Source organism: Acipenser ruthenus, chromosome 5, assembly GCF_902713425.1.
Source record: "Acipenser ruthenus chromosome 5, fAciRut3.2 maternal haplotype, whole genome shotgun sequence".
NCBI classification, from domain to species: domain Eukaryota; kingdom Metazoa; phylum Chordata; class Actinopteri; order Acipenseriformes; family Acipenseridae; genus Acipenser; species Acipenser ruthenus.
In genome coordinates, this window is record NC_081193.1 from 36517739 (window position 1) to 36540500 (window position 22762).

The 22762-nt window shown below is 39.8% G+C and overlaps 1 protein-coding gene across 3 annotated transcripts in view; it reads right to left on the minus strand.

Moving 5' to 3' along the window:
• The window catches only part of LOC117402192 (syntaxin-binding protein 5-like), a 177634-nt gene that overhangs the window by 73635 nt on the left and 81237 nt on the right, over window positions 1–22762 (minus strand). For all 3 annotated transcript variants that reach the window (XM_059024116.1, XM_034003100.3, XM_034003099.3), the window contains exon 5: window positions 15327–15461. In XM_059024116.1, coding sequence (XP_058880099.1) covers window positions 15327–15461 — 135 coding nt within the window. The remainder of the gene's footprint in view (window positions 1–15326; window positions 15462–22762) is intronic.

Below are 22762 nucleotides of genomic sequence, written 5' to 3' on the forward strand. Positions count from 1 at the left end.
TAGGATTCGGACAAACAAGGACAAAGAGAGAGGTGGATAGTAAGATGAGCAATGTGCAACCCTCCGCTCGGTGGAGAGGAAAAACCCTCTCTGTTAGGAGGAAACCTCTGGTGGCCCTGGCGGGAAGGGTGCCCCCATTCTGGGTATACTAGCAATTGATTGGTGAGCTGCTCAGATGTCTGTAGGAAGAGAACAAATATAGGAGTGAACTGCTGCTCATGACCAGCGACCCATAGTTTTCATAAGGTGATGACTAACATTGGCTTTTGCTGCTGATGAGGCTGCGCCAATCCTGAATGATTGCAGGGTATAGAACTGGTGAGAGAGACCTGCTGTAGCGTAGGAGGACCTGGTAAATGGAGAGAGGGCTGATGACATGTATTCTCTTGCAGATGAGAGTAGATTGGAGAGTGATGTGTTTAGTTGAATATGAGATGATGGAACTGGGGAACCTGAAGAGGGATTGGAGCTGCTGAAGGGACCACACTGTGAAACTTGGTGATCTTCAGTTATTTGACAGATTATTTGATGTCTCAGGCGCGTCAGGTCCAATTTATTTTCACACGTGCAGTTTATTTTAGACGTGCTGTTTAAAAGTTTTTTTTCACAGTAAAACAGGTTTAAAAGGCACTGCTTATCAACAGGAAACTCAGTACTGCATCTCCAGCCCTGCCCCACCCCTTGTTCGCTGTATTTTTCACATACCTCTTCATAGTTGTGCATACCAATAAATCATCTCCTAATCACTTGTTTTATCACCAAACTCCTCAATAATGCGATCCAAGTCATTATTTTATTACTATAACATCTCAAAAAAGCTCTGCAAATGTCTGTGATATTCTTTGAGCACTGGATGCAGAAGCAGCTATCTTGTTTGTTTATGTCCGTGTTATCTCTGTGGTGTCGGGGCTATCTGTATTTCTCAGATACGCCCCTTTTTTCGGCTTCTCTCGGCTCCTATCGGTCTCACTCGGCCATTGAATGGTTTTCTTGGCTTTTTCCGGAGAAAAAACAACTAGAGACCTGTTTTTTACGTCTTTTTGATGATGTCGGACAGGGTCCGATATTGGACTGGAAAGGAAAAATAATAATGTCGGACCAGGTCCGACATAGGACCGCAGAGGGTTAAACCTGTTTTACTGTGAAAAAAATACTTTTAAACAGCGCGTCTAAAATAAACTGCGCGTGTGAAAATAAATTGGACCTGACGCGCCTGAAATGTGCTGAATAAATGGACTGCAAAGGGTTAAGGATGAGTTTGGGTATGTCTCCTGGTTGCTGCGCTGCTGTGCTAAGAACTGCAGCCTGTCCTGGGACTCTGTGCGAGCGAGTTTGCGGAAAAGGAGGCAATGTGGATATAAAGATACATTTATTATTGAGCAACGCCATATGCTTGCTTCCAGCCAGGATGTTGATATTGTTGTCATACAGGATTTTTACAAGTTTGGTGAGTGGACGATCCTTATAAAATAGCTGCTTGAATGAATGTTTGAAACCCTCCAAATTACAGAGACACATACGATTGCTGAAGAGTTGATAATGCCGTGTGCCATTGAAATTGTAAAGGAAATGTTTGGAGAACAGAAGACCAAGGAACTGGCAAAAATACCAATGTCAAATGACACTGTCAAACAAGTGCTCAGATGAATACAAATACAGGATGATGATGCAGAGATCAAGAGTAACCTGCTTTGTTAATGTATTTTATACATATTTTGTTTTCAATCAGTCCCAACTGTAGCCGTCTGTCTTGAGACAATGCACTATCCACAACCTTTTTAGTTTTTGATTGCTGTCTGAGTCTAAATGCTGCTGGATTGTAGCTCGACGTATGTGATCCAATCAAACATTGCAGATTGTACAAAATAGTTTGCCACCATCACCATGTAGAGATCGAATTATTTCCATGTGAATAGGCTATAATGTTAATGTAGTTTTCAAACCTTGTTTTTTTTCTCCTTTGGTCAGTGGGGTTGAAATTTGAAATTTTACACAAAACAAGGCAAAGGCTAGTGATGGCAGGAATATGAAAACATCAGAGTTTGAATGTTTTTTTTTATACCATGCTCTATAAAAATAGGACTTATTGTTCCTTCAAACTGTTACGGTAAGGGAGTAAAAAATAATAATAATTAAGCATTTACAACACTAATATATAAAACATATATCATCGTAACTGCACGGCCCAATGTGGTTTATACCATTTATAAAATAATTAAAATAATGAAAACACATATTAATAATAGTGTAATATAGTCCCAAATGTATTTTAATTTAATTGAATGTATTGTTCACTTATTAAATTGCACATGTCTGTTTACTGTGAATTTCGGCATCGAAAGTGGCGTCTCACTAGAAACTAGAGAACTAAGCACAAGCTAACCCTAACCCTGTCAGCAAAACATGTTTAAATAAAATACAATTCTTTTGATCAGGTTTTGTTGCAATTCTAAGTTCAAGTTTAGTTGCTGCTACTATTTAATGTATTATGCTACTATCATGTATTATGCACTTTCCACTGCACTTAATATATTATGCATTTTTCACTGTATTGTATTTTTTTTTTTTTACTGTATATCATGTATTATGCATTTCTCTGTATTTAAAGTATTCTGGATTTTCTGTTGTTACTGCATCTTGTAAAGCACTTTGTGATGGCGGTCCACTACGAAAGGCACTATATAAAATAAAGATTGATTGATATATATGCTGTCCTGTCTTGCTGCTTTAATGCCCAAAAGGGATTATTTTCATTGAACTGTGTCATTTTACAGCAACTACTGAAACTTAAACCAATTATCATATTTAATTTCTCGATGTAAAAATGTACTAAAAATGAATCTTCAAAAGTCCTTACTCCTTCATACACTACTGTATGACTGCTTGGGTCAAACACAGCTCTTGAATAATAACTCCACTACCGACAAGCATGGCCTTCACCCTGGCTTGTGATGCAGAAACAACAATAGGGAATGATAGAGAACACACATAATAATGTTGATTTGCTCAACCTACAGTATGCTTTTCTTTCACAGTAAGGGGACAAAGCTGGATTTTGTAGCCATGGTTATTCCAGTAATACCCCTACAAATAAATGGCTGATGTAATTCAGGGGTATGCGCTGGTACTTTACAAAGCTATATATAAGTGGTTTATTCCAGCGGTGTATAGGTTAATAAAATCAATCCCTTCTGATATGTTTTACATGTCTTATTTGATCTGCCTGTCTTCTCTAGTTTTCTAAACAAAATGCAGTTTATTTCTATTCATTCATCCCCAGCCAAATACCTCTCGTTAGGCTGCACCTACCAAATACCCATAAACAAAATGTTAATAATAATAATAATAATAATAATAATAATACATCATAACAACAGACAAAATCTAAATGCACGAGACCTGCTATATATACAGACAATTAGTTTAATAATGTTTGGGTATAATATATATTAATTAGGGGTGAGTCAGAATATTCGAGTATTCTAAATAAAATTACTACGCAAATACTTTGATCAAGTCTTGAATACTCATTCATTTCTAAAACAAATGGAAAAACATGGTCCTCTCGTACTCTCTCTGGTGCCCTCTGGAACTGCCCCTCGGCTTCCAACAAAGCCGACTTTATCTCTACCTTTGCCTCTTACCTCTCTCTTGACTTCCTATCTCTCACTGAAACCTGGATCTCCCCTGATAACTCTAACACTCTGACCGTCCTCTCTCTCTCTCTCTCTATCTGACTCCTCCCACTCTCCCACTCTCCTCGCCCCTCTGGATGGGGTGGGGGAACAGGACTTCTGCTCTCCCTCCCTGTTTTTTCTGTCCCCTCTGGTCTCCTCTCTCTTTCTGTTAGCACCTTTGAGTTTCACGCCGTCAAAATCACCTCTGCTTGTCGCCTCCTCCTCATTGTTCTCTACCACCCTCCTGGACCCCTTACTCACTTTCTTGATGAGCTTGACTTCCTTCTCTCCTCAACATTCTCACTTCAACATCCACCTCTCCAACCATAAACACTCTGCTGGATTTCTTCCCCTTCTTCACTCCTTTGCCTTCTGTCTCCCCCCCTCCTCCTGGACCCCTCCCTCTCCTACTCTCAACACATCTCTACTCTGGCACGCTCCTGTCGTTTTTTCCCCAGCAACACTCAAAATTCACCCCTTCCTCACCAACTACTCCATGCAGCTCCTAGTTCAGACCCTGGCAATGTCCCGCCTTGACTACTGCAACTCCCTCTTGGCCAGCCTCCCTGATTCCGCTATCCGTCCGCCTGTCTTTTCCCTTCCTCGTTTCTCCCACACTAATCTGCTCCCTCCACTGACTCCCTGTTGCCGTTCGCATCCAATTCAAAACTCTTGTACTAGCCTATCGCTGTCTCGACCTTTGTGCTCCCTCCTATCTCCTGACTCTTCTCCCTCCTATCTCCTCTTATCTCCCTGCACCCCCTCTCGCCCCCTCTCCTCCTCTCCCACTGGCAGATTAGCTGTACCCCCCCACCCCCACTTCCACAGCCCAATCCTTCTCCACCCTTGCCCCTCAGTGGTGGAATGACCTACCCATGGATAATCAGGAATGCTCAGTCCCTGACCACCTTCCGGCGCCTCCTCAAGACAAACCTGCTCGGACAGCATCTGTAAACCTCAAAACTCGACTATACTGGACTATATGGCACCCAATTGTATCAGGACTTTCATTTAACTGCTCCACACTTTGCTGTATTCTACTACTGCTCTGAATTCTAATTATATTTTCTTTACCTTGTACTGGATTTTACTGCTAAATGTAACCGTATTCACATGTTTGATGGGAATATTTTGTTTATGATTTCTAGCTAAAATTGAACATACGGCCCTATAAGAAATGAATCAAAGTAATAGTAATATTAAACAAAATGAAGGTAAGCTCTGTTTTGTTAAACTCCCACATCTATAAATATTCACTTTAGCCATGAAATGGAATGTGAGCGAGCATGACAATGACCTATTAGGAGAGCTATTCCAAATAACTCTAAAAATGTACTGTACAGACCTGTCAACTCTCTTATTTGCCGGGAATGTCCCATTTTTTAGACACGTCTCCCGAACAACTCCTGGGACAAACTTTCTCCTGTATTTTGCTCAAAACTACAGTTAAACCCCTTTATGTCAGCAACCCTTTAATTTCTGTAAAAGGCATGTAGAGTATGTGGTTACTTCAATTCCCATCTGTACATAGCCGGGTTTAGGACCCTGGGGAGCCATGTGGTAGGCATGCAGTTAGTAGTTGAACATCTGCAATGGCTGCGCGTGCGATAAGCCCTCCCCTGTACAAAAAATAAAAATAAAATATTGATCCAAATTGCAAGCTTCTTGGACCACAACATATTCTCACATAATCCTAAGCAATGTTGGAAAAAGACATACTTTCTGCAAACTATGCAGGACTGATTTTCATGGTGGGACATGGGAGCAAGAATGATGATGTATGTGGTAAGCACGAGGGATCACAGGAACACCAAAAAGCCAGTGACACTCAATGGACACTCAAACCAGCACTTCAATTAACATCTTTTGTTGCCAAAGGAAAAACAGAGATCAAGAAAGTTACATATGCAGAGACCTTTACATGTTGTGACTAGTCAGCAAATCTGTAGTAGACATGTTCCCAGACGCACACATTGCAAAGTATTCTGCAGGAAAATCTAAAAGTCAGATTGATTGATAATGTGTGTTATATACAGCAAAAGTATGTTCATTTCAAATAGAAGATAGTTGACAATGAAATGTTACTGACAGTGGTATTATTGATCTGCCACATATGTGCAGTGTAATGAAAAACGTTGCAATACGACGTTGTTGTGTATTTTGCCTTTTTTTTTTTTTACACAAATATTTTTTTAAGATGGACTTATTGAATTTAGTTATTTTTTCTGGTTATAAAATAGGTGCCATATCTCTTCCTTTGATGACGAGGTCAATGTGAATTTCCAAACTCAGCCTTTAGGTTTGTTGTGTGATGAAAGTAACAACGCCAACTGGACCTGTTTACTGTATTGCTAAAATAAGAACCACAGGGGCCAAGAGAGAATTTGATTATGAAGCATGTCATGGTTGTTTTTCTGTTTGATATTTTTTTCTTTTTAAAAGCAATTAGAAGGAAATAATGAAGTGGAATAGTTGTATGCTTTTGTATTATGTAGGTGTTCACTTCAATTTAGGCCACTAAGATTTCAGTTTACAAAAGCACCCTTATTTTGAAAACTCAGATGTTGACATGTGTGCTGTTATGAACTTTACTCCTGCTGCTATAGCCATAATGCAGTCATCATACCCACACAGTCCTTTGCGAGAGCGCAACCACCTCCCATTTATAAACCTTTTTAGGAAAATTGTTTGCTGCAATCATGAAAATTAATGTATAACGTGCATACACAGAAGACCAAATTCAACAAGCAAGAATAAACTGCAGGTGCAGCTACCTCAGGAACCTTTGTACTCCTCTCCAGCACAGATAAAGTATATGTTGCAGGAGTTTTGGTGTAAAGATGCTGGCTGAAAGCAAGTGGTCTGTATCAACAAGAATGTGGCATGGCAATGTTCACAGGAGACTACCTATAATGGAACTTTATTGAGAGCATTATATAACTGTGTACTACAAACTAAAAGACCCTATGTCAAAGCGTCTGGTTTGTATAATTGATTTTGCCAGAGGTTAAAGTAATGCAGCACTGAACTGGACAACATGGATAATGGAAAATCAAAAGACTGCAGCTGTGTAACAAACTTTAAGATGGTAACTCAAAGTGTACTGTTCCTATGCAGCTTTAACAGCACATGACCTCAATATGGCAGCCACATTAGGTCAGAGGTCAATGTCACGGTTATCAACACATTAATATGAAGTCAATACCTCAAATCACTTCTGATACATGAGACTGTGACACTGTGGCGGGGGTAGCTTTGCAAAAAACTGCCAGGAAATAGTTCCATTTTCTTGTATGACATTAGATAAGCCTGAGGAGTTTCCTTAACATAACATTTGAAGTTGCCAACACTATTGGTTTATTGGATATTAGGCAGCAAGTCTGTAAACTAATAGAAGCTCCTCTTACAGGGCTTCTAAATAAATTATGGATCAACAGAAAGAAAACAACATATTTGACATGTTAAGAAAGCTTACAGTAGTTTTAAATAAAAAAAGTCACAGGTGATTAAAGTACCTTAATGCAAATCAGATGAACTCAAGCTTATTGTAAAAATGTGTTTATTTCAACTCCTATGATCCCTACTCCTCACTATTGACTGAAAACTGCATGCATGTAGAGTTTCCTATGGAAATGTTACTGGATCAGCATTTATGTAATTTAAAACAGAGAAAAATGTAATATTCAAAAAACTAGTATTCTGGTTTAATTGTAAACAGCACTTTTGCAGATGGAACAGAATTCCAGATGGGGCACTTACCGAAATTAACCTAATCTAACCGTCAATCAGATTATATTTATAACATTTATTGCAGTATTAAATACTAGGGCCCTATGAAATCCGCGTTGCAGAGAACACGGTGGGATCGCAGAATTTAGAGAAAAAACAGAATTAGGCACCTGAGGACATTACCACAAAATCAGTTTAAACAAACAAAATCTACATGTATATATAAAAAAAAATATGAAATAGCACTGAGTTTGTATGACAAGAGGCTTCAAGAAACACACGTCATGGAAAAGCATGAAAAAACTATTTTTGCACCTCTCAGCCACCATACACGACCGTGATTTTAACTGTAAAAAAGCGCTGCCTCTCGTGCCACTTTAGTTGCTAGCTACCGTTATCGCTTGGGGGGAAAACGACTACCTAGAAGTTATTCTGAGCAGATGGTACTGTAATGACTACTGCAGAACGTAGGGTCTAGTTGCTGCATTTTTCTCTCCAAAGTTCTCAGGTAGATATTACTGTCTTTTTATTAAATTACAATAAATCAAAATATTTAGGCTTTTATTTACATTGTTTGTCATTAATTATTAATGAAAACATTAAATATATTTTGAAATGTTATAGTTCAGCTTGTGTTGAAAAGAAAAACTACTAAAAATGCCTACTTTTTTATTTTTCTTTTAAATTTACAATGTTTTTAGTTTGTTTTTATTACATTGTGCCAATTTGTACCCTTTCTTCTGAAAGCACTTTGATTAAAACCGTTTAGAAAGGGTTTTTTTTTTTGGCATATTTTTTCATACATTTCTAGCTTCATCATTGCTGTCAATGTATCAAACACTTGTGGTTATGAAAAAGAAACTAACTAACAAATTACAGATTTTTAAAAACGAAAAATCAGAAATCGGGAAAAAATAAATCGGAAAATTCAAAATAATAAAATGGATTTCATAGTAATCTCTTAAAAGAATGGTGTTTTAAGGAAAAGGGAGTGTTTGTTGAAGCTACAGCTTACCTGCACTTCCATTACTCACTGAGAATGTTTTAAGGTGTGTAACTAGTACTTTTAGCAAGAAATTAATAAAATACAAACAAACAGCAAATAAGCAAAGACATAAGCCTTCACTGCAGTTGGTGTACAATAGTCTATACTTCTAATAGTATACAGCACCGTTTCAGAACCATGGAGAGCACAATCATACATCTGCTTTAACAGCTGGAAATTCAAAAGAACTAATCTCAAATGAGATGTCTCTTGAAAAATCTCAGATTTGAATAGTATATCATGTATTCCCTGGGCAGCATGAAAAACGCTGAAGGCCAATTATACTTTATAACCTGTTGCTAAACTGCTCTTGACCCCCGATTTTTCAACTAGTAATTACAATCCGCTTATAGTTATGTGTGTGTGTGTGTATATATATATACACACACACTTTATATTTATAACGTATATTTCTTCAATCCCAGAAAGGGATCAAATATATTTCCCCAATACAAGGGCATATTTTTGAGGTAGAAGCCACGGAAACCATTTCACTTAAAACAGTGAAATTGTTTTAATATATATGTCTGGTATGCATTAAGCTATTCTATCTAACTCCATTGCAAATCAACTTGTGTTGTACTGTATTTCAATCAGATTCCAAATCCAAGAAAGAAACATTTACATTTTTTTTTTTTTTTTCCATACTGTGGGTAACTCTATTTGTGTAATCATTTTCTGTGATGCATCTGGTACATTTGGGAATTTACAGACCAATTTACCCAGAGCACACAAAACCCTCAGTTCAGTGTAGTATTAGTGTATGAGCCTCACCAGATTCACTTCAGCTGAAGCAGATTAAAAGGATTCCACAACCCACACAGTCATTTTGTCCCACGTACAGCAATTACCATTATACTCTTAATAAAACACAGGCAGCCTCCACAAACTATTCATATGGTTCAAGGAAGAAAAAAAAAGGTAATGTTGACTTTTTCTGATTCATCAAAAAAAAGAAAGAAATTACAAAGATAACAAACACAAACCACTTACTTTTATAATTCAATGTATAACTGCACAAAATGGAGTTATTCTACCTCAGATTTACTTATCAGAATATTTACCACACTATATCTTGGTAGATCATGAAAAAACATAAATAAGGAGAATGTTGACGTTTCAATCTCCAGTCTCCAAAAATATAAATTATTATTATTATTATTATTATTCATTTCTTAGCAGACGCCCTTATCCAGGGCGACTTACAATTGTTACAAGATATCACATTATACATTATTTCACATTATACAGTTATCACATTATTTTTACATACAATTGCCCATTTATACAGTTGGGTTTTTACTGGAGCAATCTAGGTAAAGTACCTTGCTCAAGGGTACAACAGCAGTGTCCACCACTGGGGAATGAACCCACAACCCTCCGGTCAAGAGTCCAGTGCCCTAACCACTACTCCACACTGAGGTTAACATCATGGATTTAGGAGGGTGGGTCATTTCACTAAGGGCTGGTAGATATATTCATGCTCCTTAAATGCGTTTATAAATTGTATAAAAAAAATATTGCTGCCTCATAAGCTAATATTATTTACTTATATCGGCCCAATATGTACGAAACTCTTTTGGAAGAAAGCAGACTGATCTTTGTATAAAACATGCAGCTAGACAGCAATAGTGCTATTCATTGTAGTACATGGGGTTCTTTGTTGTTGGTGCTGAGAAAAAACCTTAATTGTTTTTGGGCAGCAGTGGAGTAGTGGTTAGGGCTCTGGACTCTTGATCGGAGGGTTGTGGGTTCAATCCCTGGTGGGGGACACTGCTGTTGTACCCTTGAGCAAGGTACTTTACCTAGATTGCGCCAGTAAAAACTCAACTGTATAAATGGGTAATTGTATGTAAAAATAATGTGTAAAAAAATAATGTAATTGTATGTAAAAATAATGTGATATCTTGTAACAATTGTAAGTCACCCTGGATAAGGGTGTCTGCTAAGAAATAAATAATAATAAAAAAGACTGCAAATGGAGACAACTGAAAAGAGTCCAAGATACAAACCTAACCAAAATAGGCAAGAGAATACACCGCACACGGCCCAGAGTTTAGTTTAAACGTATCCAAAAATCAGAAGAAATGTTTTAAAAATGTAGTGACTTCTTAAAATCCGCAAGGTGCTGCTTGTGAGTCATAGTTGCGTATGAAATCGAAAAATTAATGCAGCAGTTTATCATTTTAAGTAAATAATAATTCATGTTTTTTTTCTTTATGCTATGCTGCATATATCCAGATACAAAATACACTTGCTAAATGCAAAATACACTTGCTTTCAACATATTGTGTTATGATTTTTGAAAAGACACTGTACAATTCTGACTGAGACAGAAAGGTCATCGAGAGACTATGCATGTGTCTAGGCAAGAGAAACAAAGCTACAGTATAAAAGGACCCCAATGGGTATTCCATTTTTCCACTTGGTTTTTAGACAGACTTTAAAACCCAATCCTGTCAGGGCCAATAGACTTATACTTTATAAGATATAGAAAGAAGGTAGTGCTCTGTGTTCTTTATTTAGTATTTTGCATGTGTTTCGTTGGAAGAGTATTACTTTACCTTATGCAAGGATGTAAACCGCATTTGTGTTATTAGATGTACGCAGCAAAACGTATTCTGGTTCATTCTTAAAAATGAAATGGGAAACTCAGCATAACATGGTCAGAAAAACAAGGAGAACTAATAAAATAATCCTCACAGGGATGTTTAAAAATGCAAAGCACTGTCAATGTGTTCCAAGCATGTTTGCAGTTGTTTATTAATAATAATAATAATAATAATAATAATAATAATAATAATAATAATAATAATAATATATTTATTTATTTTTATATAACACCTTTCATAGTGGACCACCATCACAAAGCGCTTTACAGAGGTAGGCTGTGAACTGTGCATTATATACAGAGTCACTTACTATAGGACATTGATTTAACATATCAACATTTAACAGTCAAGGTTACACAGTGAGTCAGTCAGTGGCAGAGGTTGGATTTGAACCGATGACCTTCTGGTTATAAGAATTGGACTTTAACCACTGGACCACACTGCCTCCTTGAACCAACTGAATCAACTAAACCTACACTCAGGTCATGAATTAGTTAATTATATTATATGTTATTGTTATAATTATGTTATTATATGTTATAATTATGTTATTATATCTCTAAAACTTACATTACCAGAATTGTCCTTCCATAAGTTTAGGTAATGTCCATATTACTTGGTGGAAATGTGTAGGCAGTGATGTTAATAATGTAATTTCTTCCAGTATGACATTACTTGAACCAGTCTAGGCTTATCACATTTGTTCCACAGTAAAGTGCATATCTACTGCTGAAACACCTGGGCTTTTTCTATTTACCTTACTGTAGCAATTCTTACATCTATATAAATCTGCTGTGTTTGATCTATTCAGCAGAACCATAGTAATTAAACAGCTAACACTTCACTATGTACAGCCCTTACACCTGAACATCAATTTAAAAGGATAATTGGTTTCTCAGAATTATTTCCAATATGACAATACAGGGCACGTATATATTTTTGACAGACTGTTGGACTGCACTGCATGACAAACACAGCATTGCCTTGCTTTTATAAGGGATAGCAAAATTCAAATGAAATACGACTATTATTTAATCTAAAGATGTGGAAAATATTTTAGCACCAATTCATGTTCAACCCAGCCTGACACAACTATGTACAGTAACAGATTTTAAAAGAGCAACACATATCAGTAAATCATATGTATGTGTATAATATGTACATACATATATATATATATATATGCAGTAAAAAAATGTTTAGCAAATACATTGATAGTACAATGTTGGTACAAAGGAATGTTGGTGTTTTTTGGTATTGTTGTAACGCTATGCAAGAGCTTTTGTTTGGTTTCCTTCGCCTTTTCTATTTGCACTAGTGGTTCTTCAACACAACCTAAAACGTTCTTGTAAACCAAATTTAAGAAATCTGCATGATCTCAAACTGGAACTCTGACAAAATATTTAAATATACCCTCTCATATTTTAATATTAATTGAGTGATTTGAATTTTGAAAGGAGAATTTCTCTCCCTAAAAGAAAGCTACATGTACGTAAACCCAAATTGCCCAAAAGGTACTACCAAAATAGTGTGACAAAAAGGTGACTTATTTTTATTTTAGCATGTAAACCAAGCCAATGAGTCTTTAAATTACCAATACAAGTTTTAACTATGTTTTACAGCTCAAGTCAAGACATAAATACTCCAAATTAATGCAAAAGAAGGATTTTTACAATATTATTAAAACTGGAATATGTTTTCTCTCTTAAAATGTATTCAGTGAATAGACTGATGATATCCACATTTAATTAGCATGAAATACTGTACCATTCCCAAGCCCAATAAAAATTCGGAATAATTCACACCATGTTATTACAGTTGAGATTCAATAAAGATCATTTAATTATTGGAACAACTAACTGCACAAGTAGGGCTCTCAATGAGCAGGGTGCCTAATAAAACATGTGTATGTCTTGTCCTCACAGAAAACTGAAGAGGATACAGTACAAAGACAACTAACATACTTAGCAGCCCATACAATCTGAACATTTTTTGTTGCTTTCTATGGCACAATACTTACATTCATTCTCGTATGAGTGTGACTGGCGTCTGTCACATTAATCTTTTGTGACAGTGTTTTTTTCTCTGGAATAATTATAGTCATTAACATAAAAAATAAAAGGTAATTTAAATGCAGGGCATGTGTGTATTCAAGGAAAGGGCAAGCAATGCTTCCACTGTAGGTGTTAAAAACCTATATATGGTGTCACAGTTATCCATGTATATACACCCCTTCTGTCAGCTAATGAACAGGAACAGTGCCTGCAGTCTGGAAAGTCAACCACAAAGGGGCTATAACACAATATACTGACTTTACTGGGTTTTTTCAACATACCTTTTGAAAAGTAAACAATAAGGACTGAAGGTAATTTGTTCTACACTTTATGATGTTTCTTATTTCAAGCTTACAGGTCCCCTAATATCTTAGTTAAATTGGAAGCACCACAACACAGTACCAAAAAAATCTTTATTCCCAAAGGCTCCATCGAGTATCTGAAGGCTGAGGCAGTTAACTGCAAGAATAATGCTGATTCCTCTTTATCCACTGGGAACATGTCTATTTCAGCTCCCAGGAGACTAGTCTAGAGTTGTAAGATACTGAATACAAAATGTATCAATCCATCATCGTCACTAAATGGATCATAGTCTTAAGAGACCTTTCTGTGCTGTATTTGTGGAAGAATCAAGATGATCTGTCGTTTCTCTTCACAAGGATAATGCTTGCAGACCCAGTTTGAAATTCAAGTTATTTTCCCCTCCTACTATGTTATTATTATTTACCGATTTATTTTTAATAAACTGTGAAACCTCAATTAACCAGTCACCAATGGGCCTGAATATTTAAGATAAGCAACTCCCTTTTTAATTATTTGTATTAAAAAAAAAATTATCAAAATGCTTTCTGGGGTTTACTGTACAGCAGGAGCAACTGACAGTAAATACAGGTTCTACTGCCTGCCTTATTAAAGTTTATAGATTTTCAAAATGTTAGTTTCCATGGAGACATGTTGGGATGCAATCAGAGCCAAAAAGTTATTTAAGGACAAGTTTACACAGTACTTGCTTTTTCAAATGGAGCACCGAATAGCTGACACTACAATGAGGAACTCATTCTTATGCTTGCTGACATCATTGTCACTGTTACTTATTAGTGAAAAATGTGAAGCCATTACAATCTAATTTGCCAGTTATTTTTTAGAGCACACCATTATAATGGGCAATTACTACCTGCCAGGATTCTACGTAAAATTAAAACTTGACCGTCATTAAATAGGGACATGTTACTTTCATTGAACCTACTCAGTTGTCTGTTAATATATTGAAGTTGGAACGGGAATAAAATAAATCCAAGACAACTGACTAATTTTATGCAGAGTCATGCAGCGTTTTTCTCATTTTCCTGCCTTATGTTGTTAACATCATAAAGCAGGGGGTTCAGATAAGCTGCTTTTTTTTTTTTTTTTTTTAAAGACTTCCTAGGGTTTTAATATCTGAAGCAAGTAAGTCATCAGCATAATGTTAACGATTAATATCCAGGGCATGCATAGGACTCCACACATTACTGCATTACTCAATGTACTACCCTTATCTAAAAGACCTATAACTAATACGATTTATTCTGTTCAAGTTATATTGCAGAATGTGGAAGTACGGAACTTAATAAATAGCCTTAATCACATTCTACACACTGTAGGGCTAGAGATTCGTCCCTGCCGGTGTACTGTATTTTGTTTCTGCTGAAACCAATATTATAAAATCAAAAAGGCTCTTATTGTAACATTTTTGCTGTGCTTATTCCTCTAAAAATAGAAGATATATATCCGTCCTTCAGATGAGATGTAAAATCGTGGTCCTATTATAAGTTTATATTATTTATTAGTGTTAATTCACTTTCATGACAATCAAAGCGCATATATATATATATATATATATATATATATATATATATATATATATATATATATATATATATATATATATATATGCATGCTTTGATTGTCATGAAAGAGAATTAACACTCCAAAGAATAATATTTGGTGCATTTGCAGGGATGAGTAAATGTCACATTACATTCTTCTGAAAATAATTCCTGGTGAAAAACGTATTTACGTTAAAATAAATTACCATTTTCTAGGCCTCAAAAAGGGCGAGAAAAGCTTGAGGAATAGACATGACAAGTCCAACACAGTAATGCCAAAATTATAATGTAAACGACTTCAAAACGAAATCATTGTCAAGTAATGGGTGAAGAAACAGACTCACAGTTCGATGGCTTTATTCCACATAATGACGTAGCCTGAGAGGGTGAAGGACTCCACATTGACAATGTGAATATTTCCTCTTTCTGTGCCAACATACAACCATTTACTCTGGAAAGGCAGATGGCAAAATGTTATCCTGTAAAACACAAAATAAAAGAGACACTGGATACATTTTCAGCACAAAACATAGAAGTATTTCAACATTTATGAGACCATTGTGATAACGAAGTAGCTGCCAGATACAAGAACAGAGTCTTACTTGTTAATCTTTCAGCATGTGTCAGCATGGAAACATTCACCAGACAGGAGGTAGAAATAAGACATGAAATTAAATAAATATATGAAGGAAATTCTAGAAAGAATTGTTCAAATGTTACTGTATTTCCCCAGTAGCTGTATTTACAGTTACTGTGCATACATTTTTATTTTTATTTTAGTTTAAACTAGAGTATCAAGGGCTGGTTCTGTAGATATTCTAGGTACTGTTAAACATTACAGTGAAAAAAAGCATTTCAGCACTGTGCAAACAAGCATAACTTGTTAAATTCACAGGACTGCTCCTTTATATTGGAATTTAATAAAATCTACATTATGTAGGCATTCTATATTATGACACTAACAGCTACTGTCCTGTTTTACATGCTTCATGTGAAAAAGAGGAAATAATAAGTGAGATTATAAACAGAAAAGACTACAGACAATAGTGAGAATATATACATACATAGCATATTTTAAAATATATAAAAACAGTAATAAAATCCCAATCCTCAAAAAAATTCTAATTCAAAATACAGACAAATGAAAACTGTAACATAAGGGGAGTATACCTGTAGCAGTTCAAGTCTGTTGTCAATTACAGATTGATAAGCACTCCTAACATTTTACTTAAGCCCTTACAATACATCACCCTTCTCGAATATACATTTAAAAAAAAGATGCACACATTCCCCTATCTGGGAATCAGGGACAAAAGGTAATAAATTAAAATATATATAGAAAAATATTATCCTGTACATTTTATTGTCTGGAGATTTCAATTTCACAGTTAATGATTTTTCATTTCTGTGAGATGTTCACATAATCTGATTTAAGCTCTTACGACGCCTGGTTGTTTCCTGTATACAGAAACACCTCCGAGCTAATATTCTGATGGAACACCAAATTTCTCACACTAGTCTTTATGTAGCTAAACATCATATTTTCAGGCACTTTAATGAGGAATAACACCAGAAGGTTTCCATAGCAACCACCTTCTACTATCAATAATCATGTATGAGACACCTTGAGGTGTTACTGCAGCAGGAGAATTGCAGAGGTTCCAGTTTTCACAGATTTCAGCGTCATTTTTCCTTCAAGCCTGCTGCAATCATGGACACAGTCACCTTGAAGGTTAATGGTTACATTTCTATTTCAGGGAACCAGGGTTATGATAATAACCGAACTTTCCCTTTCAAGTACGAAATGTAACCATTACCGAATGGGTGAGTGTACCAAAGCCGTCGCAAGGTTAAGATTGCAGAACGACCGGAAAGCTACAAGGCTAAGCCGAAGGTTGCCCTGTGCGTTACCATTCGGAACCCCAGTAACAAGTAGCGAGGGTGAACAAATTGAAGGAGAATTTCACCTCTATGCCTGTGTTGTAAGGGTCAAATGGAAGTCGCCCTTAACACTCTAGTTCCAAAACCAGGGTTTTGAAGATCCATGACATTCAGTCTGTAGAACTTAGTGAAAGTATGGGGAGTAGCCCACATCACCACACTTGATATGTCCTTGTGGCAGGGTGCCTCCGCCCCTGTGCGTACTTTGTGTGTTATGTTGCGCGTGGTGTGTTAATGTTGGTGTATATGTATTGGTGCACGGGATATAATGGGGTTATGTAGCACGAGTGATTTAAATTATATAGTTGTATTTAGGTAGAAGGACTGCACAATCACTTCACGTGCAGATAAAATGTGTATTAATATGTGAGTATAGGGAGTGCACAAATTAGTTCACGTGCTGGGATTCAAGTGAATAATTAACTAGTAATTGAATCCCGGCACAATTGTATATATAGATGCACAAAGCACTCACTCGGGGTTGTTTGTTTGGGAGTGGAGAATGGGAGAGAGAAGGAGAAAATAATTCAAAAATCAAAAATCAAAACAAATGCTACACGTGCCGGAGGACTCGCATGATACTTGTTTTGGGGTTCGTCCACCGTTTATTTGTTTGTTTTGCTCACCCTTATTTTCTGTTTTTCTATAAACCGGTACATCAGCGCATTTCATTAACATTTCACCCTCAGTACTGTGTATTCTTCCGGGTCTGGCGTCACCACCAGCCAGCGAGTTCACAGTCCTTGACAGATGCACCCTGGAATAAAGCCCATGAAGTTACAAGGTCCCTGGTGGAATGGGCAGTGAGTTTTTCTGGGGGGGGGAGGGCAACTTGGCCAATTCATAGGCAGTCCTGACCGTGTCTGCTATCCACTTGGACAGCCACTACTTAGACAGAGCTTGACCATAGGACTTCGCCCCATAGCAGACAGAAAATTGTTCAGACTGCCTCCAACTTCTTGTCCTGTCAACATAGTACACCAGGGCCTGAACTGGGCAGAGCGTATGGAGCTGTTGCTCCCTGTCAGTCTGGAAAGGAGCCTCCAATTCCACAGACTGTTTGACGGGGAAAGTCGATAGTCTTCGGCAAGAAAAGGATTGGTGCGGAGTGTGACCTTTGTCCTGGCCTCTGTGAAACATAAGCAGGCTTTCGCGATGAAGAATGCTTGCATCTCACTCACCCGCTTTGCAGAGGTGATAGCAAGCAGGAAAGCTGCTTTAAAGCTCAGCTAAATACAGGGGCTCAAATGGAGGTTTCACGAGTGCATTAAGCACCACGTTTAGCCTCCAGTGAGGAACAATTTCCTTTGCAGGCGGCCAAAACCTCTGAGCCCCCTTAAATTGCCTGGGGAGACCTAGTCAACCTTGCCATGTCAAGCTGAAATAGCTGCCAGATAGAACCTTGAACGTGGAGGGGGATTTCCCTTTGTCAAAAAGGTCCTGTAAAAATTGCAGTATAACTGCCATGGGACAAACCCAGGTAGGCACCACGTCTGGAAGACGTCCTACTTGTATCCATACTGGGAACTCGTGGACGCTGCCCTGGCATTCTGTAGGCTCAAATGCAGCCATTCAGGGACCAGACCCAGAGCTGCAGGCTTGTTGAGTCAGGATGCCATAAGGTGCCTTGTGCCTGGCTGAGCAGGTTGTGGCGCATCAGCAGTTTCTATAGCTGGCCGCTCAGGAGCTGCATCAGGGTTGAAAACCGGATTCTCCTGGGCCAGTATGATGCTACTAGGAGCACCCTGGCATGGTCCTGCCTGATTTTCACCAGACACAGCGGGAGCAATGCGAGCGGTGGGAAGACGTATAACAGATGTCTCTATCAATGGTGTGCAGAAAGCATCTGCTCCCAGCGGTTCCCCACCTCCTATTATGGAGAACCAGAGGGGACAGTGGGTTGACTCCTGGGAGGCAAAGAGGGCTATCTGCTCTCCTGATTCTCTCCCAGATGAGACTCACCACCTCGGGGTGAAGCCTCCACTCTGTGCTGCTGGGGACTGCCCTTGAGAGGAGGTCAGCTACCCAGTTCGTCACCCCGGGCAGATGAACTGCCCGCAGTGAGAGGAGGTTCTCGTGTGCCCACAGCAAAAGCTAGCGGGCCACACAATGATTGATGTAGGCCACCCCTATCGTGTTGTCTGTGCGGACAAGCATATGTCTCCCTTGAACCTCTTGCAAAAAAGTCTGCAAGGCCAGATAAACTACCTGCAGCTCTAAAATTGATGTGGAGACCCTTCCATGGGGGGTTCCACACACCTTGCATGCCTCTGCCATTCCACACAGTGCCCTAGCCCAGGCTGGACCCATCCGTGGCAACAACCTCCCTTCTGGTGACACTGCCCAGTGCTACGCCTAGGCATTGATGGGCCGCCCGTTTCCACCAAGAGAGTGCCCTTAGACAGATATGGGACACTGTCAATAGACGGTCGTGGTTCAATATGGGCTGGAAGACGCTGCTTTTGAACCAGGCCTGCAGAGAGCGCATGTGCAGGAGACCCAATGGGAGGGTCTGGAAAGCTGCTGCAATCAAGTTTCTGGTACATCACTACCGTTAGTGCTCTGTTGAGCTGAAAGAGCTCCAAGCAGGCGGCCATTCTCTGCACTGTGCCATCTGACAGAGTGGCCAGCATGGATTGGAGTCCAAGCACATGCCCAGATAGGAGGTTGTCTGGGATGGTGTCAGCTGGTTCTTCACATGATTCACCGTAAAGGCCCAACCGATGGAGGTGGTCAGTGACATGTTCTGTGTGGGCCTCTGCCTGTGCTGGATTAGGAAGTACCTGGTGCAGAACCCTTCCTCCAACTGGAGAGGGTCTATCATGCGAATAGCCCATTTTTGCAGCAGAGCTGCTGCCTCCTGAGACACCACAGTGGCATCCTGTGGGTCCTTGACTGATGTTGTTGTCATACCCCAAAGGGAGGGGGAGGGTACTTGACCTGAAGAGAATAGCCAGTCTGAACGGTAGTAAGCACCTAGATGTCTGTGGTGCACTAATGCCTAGATGTCTCCCTGAGAAGGGGCCCTGGGCCTGTAGCAGCAAATTCCTAGGGCTGCTGCTTCGCCTGTGGCTTGGCCTGCGCCTTCTGTCTCGGAACAGGGTGGAGGAACCTATTATAGCCTCCATGGCGAGCAGCCGCTGGCCGGTCCCGAAAATCGTCTCTGGCAGCGGGCGCAGCAGGCACAGCCAGCTGTGCAGGTCTTTGAGGCTGCTGGGCTAGAGGGCTCCAGTTTGCTGTGGGTTTACGTACAGAAGGTGGTTGCGTGGGAAGCAGGTGAACCAGCTCCTTAGTGGATTCCCTCACACGGTGAGAGTGCTGCAGCGTCTCGTCCACCACGGGATTGAACGTATGCCCTGGAGTGATCGGGTGTCAAACAACGGTGCTTTGTGCTTGGGAAAGCCAAAGCTGCCTGCGGGCAGCTACCAGCGCAGCCAGGTTTCTGCCTACATCCTGTCCATTGAGCTTAGACAACCGGAGCAGGTTTTTGTTCACCAGGCGCAGCTCGTCCAGTTGTTGTGGACTGGGTGAAATGAGGGGATTCTGGGTGAGGCGGTAGGCTCCTCATCTAGGATGGATTGCATTGTCTGCCCTGATATAGGGCAGCAGTGTGGAGTAGTGGTTAGGGCTCTGGACTCTTGACCGGAGGGTCATGGGTTCAATCCCCAGTGGGGGACACTGCTGCTGTACCCCTGAGCAAGGTACTTTACCTAGATTGCTCCAGTAAAAACCCAACTGTATAAATGGGTAATTGTATGTAAAAATAATGTGATATCTTGTAACAATTGTAAGTCGCCCTGGATAAGGGCGTCTGCTAAGAAATAAATAATAATATAGGCTAGGGCACTTGCAAAGTCGCAGTGGCCCTCCTGAGTAGTGGCATGAGCTCTGCCGACAGGGACACCACGTCCTCAGATGGGAACATCAGCTCCTGATCGCCCGCCTCCTCACTGTATGTCCTCCTGTGGCCAATCTGTGCTTGGCCCGTGGGGCCCTACGGGGCTGGTGGCGCCGAGCTTCCTCCTGCAGCAGCTGCACAAGGACTGTTCCCTGATGGGAAACAGCTGCCCAGGTTTTCTCCATCTGCTCCTAGTCTGCCAAATCGCCTGGAAAAGCGACTCTTCTTCCTCTTCCAGGGAGAGGGGAAAGAGAGGCAGAGCTCAAGGAGCGTGATGAAGACCATGAAAACGGTTTGGAGCCTGGGTTACCTTCCTGGGTGCATCATATGCTCGCCCTTGGCACAGAGCTATAGGGTGAGGATGCAGCAACCTCTCTACAAGAGTGTGATGGAGAAGAGCTCTGTACAGGAGTCAGAGAAGCAGAGCACTCTTTAAAGCTGCGGGACAACCTCATCTCCAGCATGCTTGGAGAAAGTAGCATAAAACTTGCAGAAACTGTGATTAACTAGCGCCTCCTTGGCATTCTCTGGGCCCAGGCAGGAAGAGCACCTGTTGTGCTTGTCCTCCTTAGGCAGATTGTCTCACATGGATGGAACCTGAGCATGATGCAAGGGGCAAGCAATACAGCAGTATATAGTTGTGATGGAATGTACATTCCTAACCAGAATGTGGAGGCTTTAGGGCCTGGGGTTAGGAAGGTGCAATCCATCTTGCTAAAGGTGAAGGTATTGGTGTTGGTGAAGCAAATGTGTTTTGAGGGAGTTTTGGGAGAGAATTGGAGAGAGCGAGAGAAAGAGAGAGCGAGACAGAGAGAGAGAGTGAAAATGGGTTTACTTTGTCCCCATTTAGACAGAGAAATAATTATTTAGTTAGGGTTAGGTTTTGTTTTTAAATTGTTTCGGAAAAATAAAAACACGCAACAGCGTTTCAATCCATTCTGGTGTTTTGCCTTTATTTAAAGAAAGAAGACAGTGTTGGTAAGGGCTGCTACCTTAAGCACTTTTATACACACACACACACACACACGCACACACAGTATATATATATATATATATATATATATATATATATATATATATATATATATATATATTACACACACACACACACACATACACAGTTGTCGTCAAAAGTTTACATACCTCAATGGAAATCTAGAATTTGTACAAATTTCTTGAAAACAAATAATTATAGGGAAAAAACTTTAGTAGCAAAAGTTTTGTTTTTGTGGATGAGACACCACAGCGGTGTCCTGTGGGTATGTGACTGATGTTGCAGTCACGCCCCGTGAGGGAGGGGGACCGTGTTTGAACTGCAGTGAGTTGCCGTTCTGAACAGTAGTAAACACCTAGATGTTTGTGGTGCACTGACGCCAATACTCCGAGAAGGGGCCCTGGACCTGTGGCTGCAAACCCTTAGGGTCGCTGCTCACCCTGTGGCTTGGCCTGAGGCTCTTGCCTCTGTGCCGGGAGGTGGTCTGGCCACAGGCGCAGCTGGCTGTGCTGGTCCCTGAGGCTGCTGGCAATATGCATTAGCAAGCAATGTACAGTAAGAATGTACAGTTGCTATCTCAGCTGCTAAAGACGGTAACAGGACTGTTAATAAGGCCTGCATGGTACCATACTGGGAAGGGAACACCAGTCGGTAGTGGGCTGGAACCAGAAGGAACGGAACAAACTTTGTCACCATCAGGCACGCGTGCATGTGGGAAAACTGCTGCCCACAGCTTCTCTATTCCCAGGTGCGTGGATCTCCCTGGGCACAAAGCCATGGGGTGAGGACACAGCCACCTCTCTATGACAAGGTGATGGGGAAGAGTGCTCAGTAGAGCTGCAGAAGAACGTTTCTCCATCGTATGCTTGGAGAGTGCACATAAACTCTCAGAAAGCGGTTTACCAGTTCCTCCTTGTGTGCTGCTGCCTCAGGCAGGAAGAGTATCT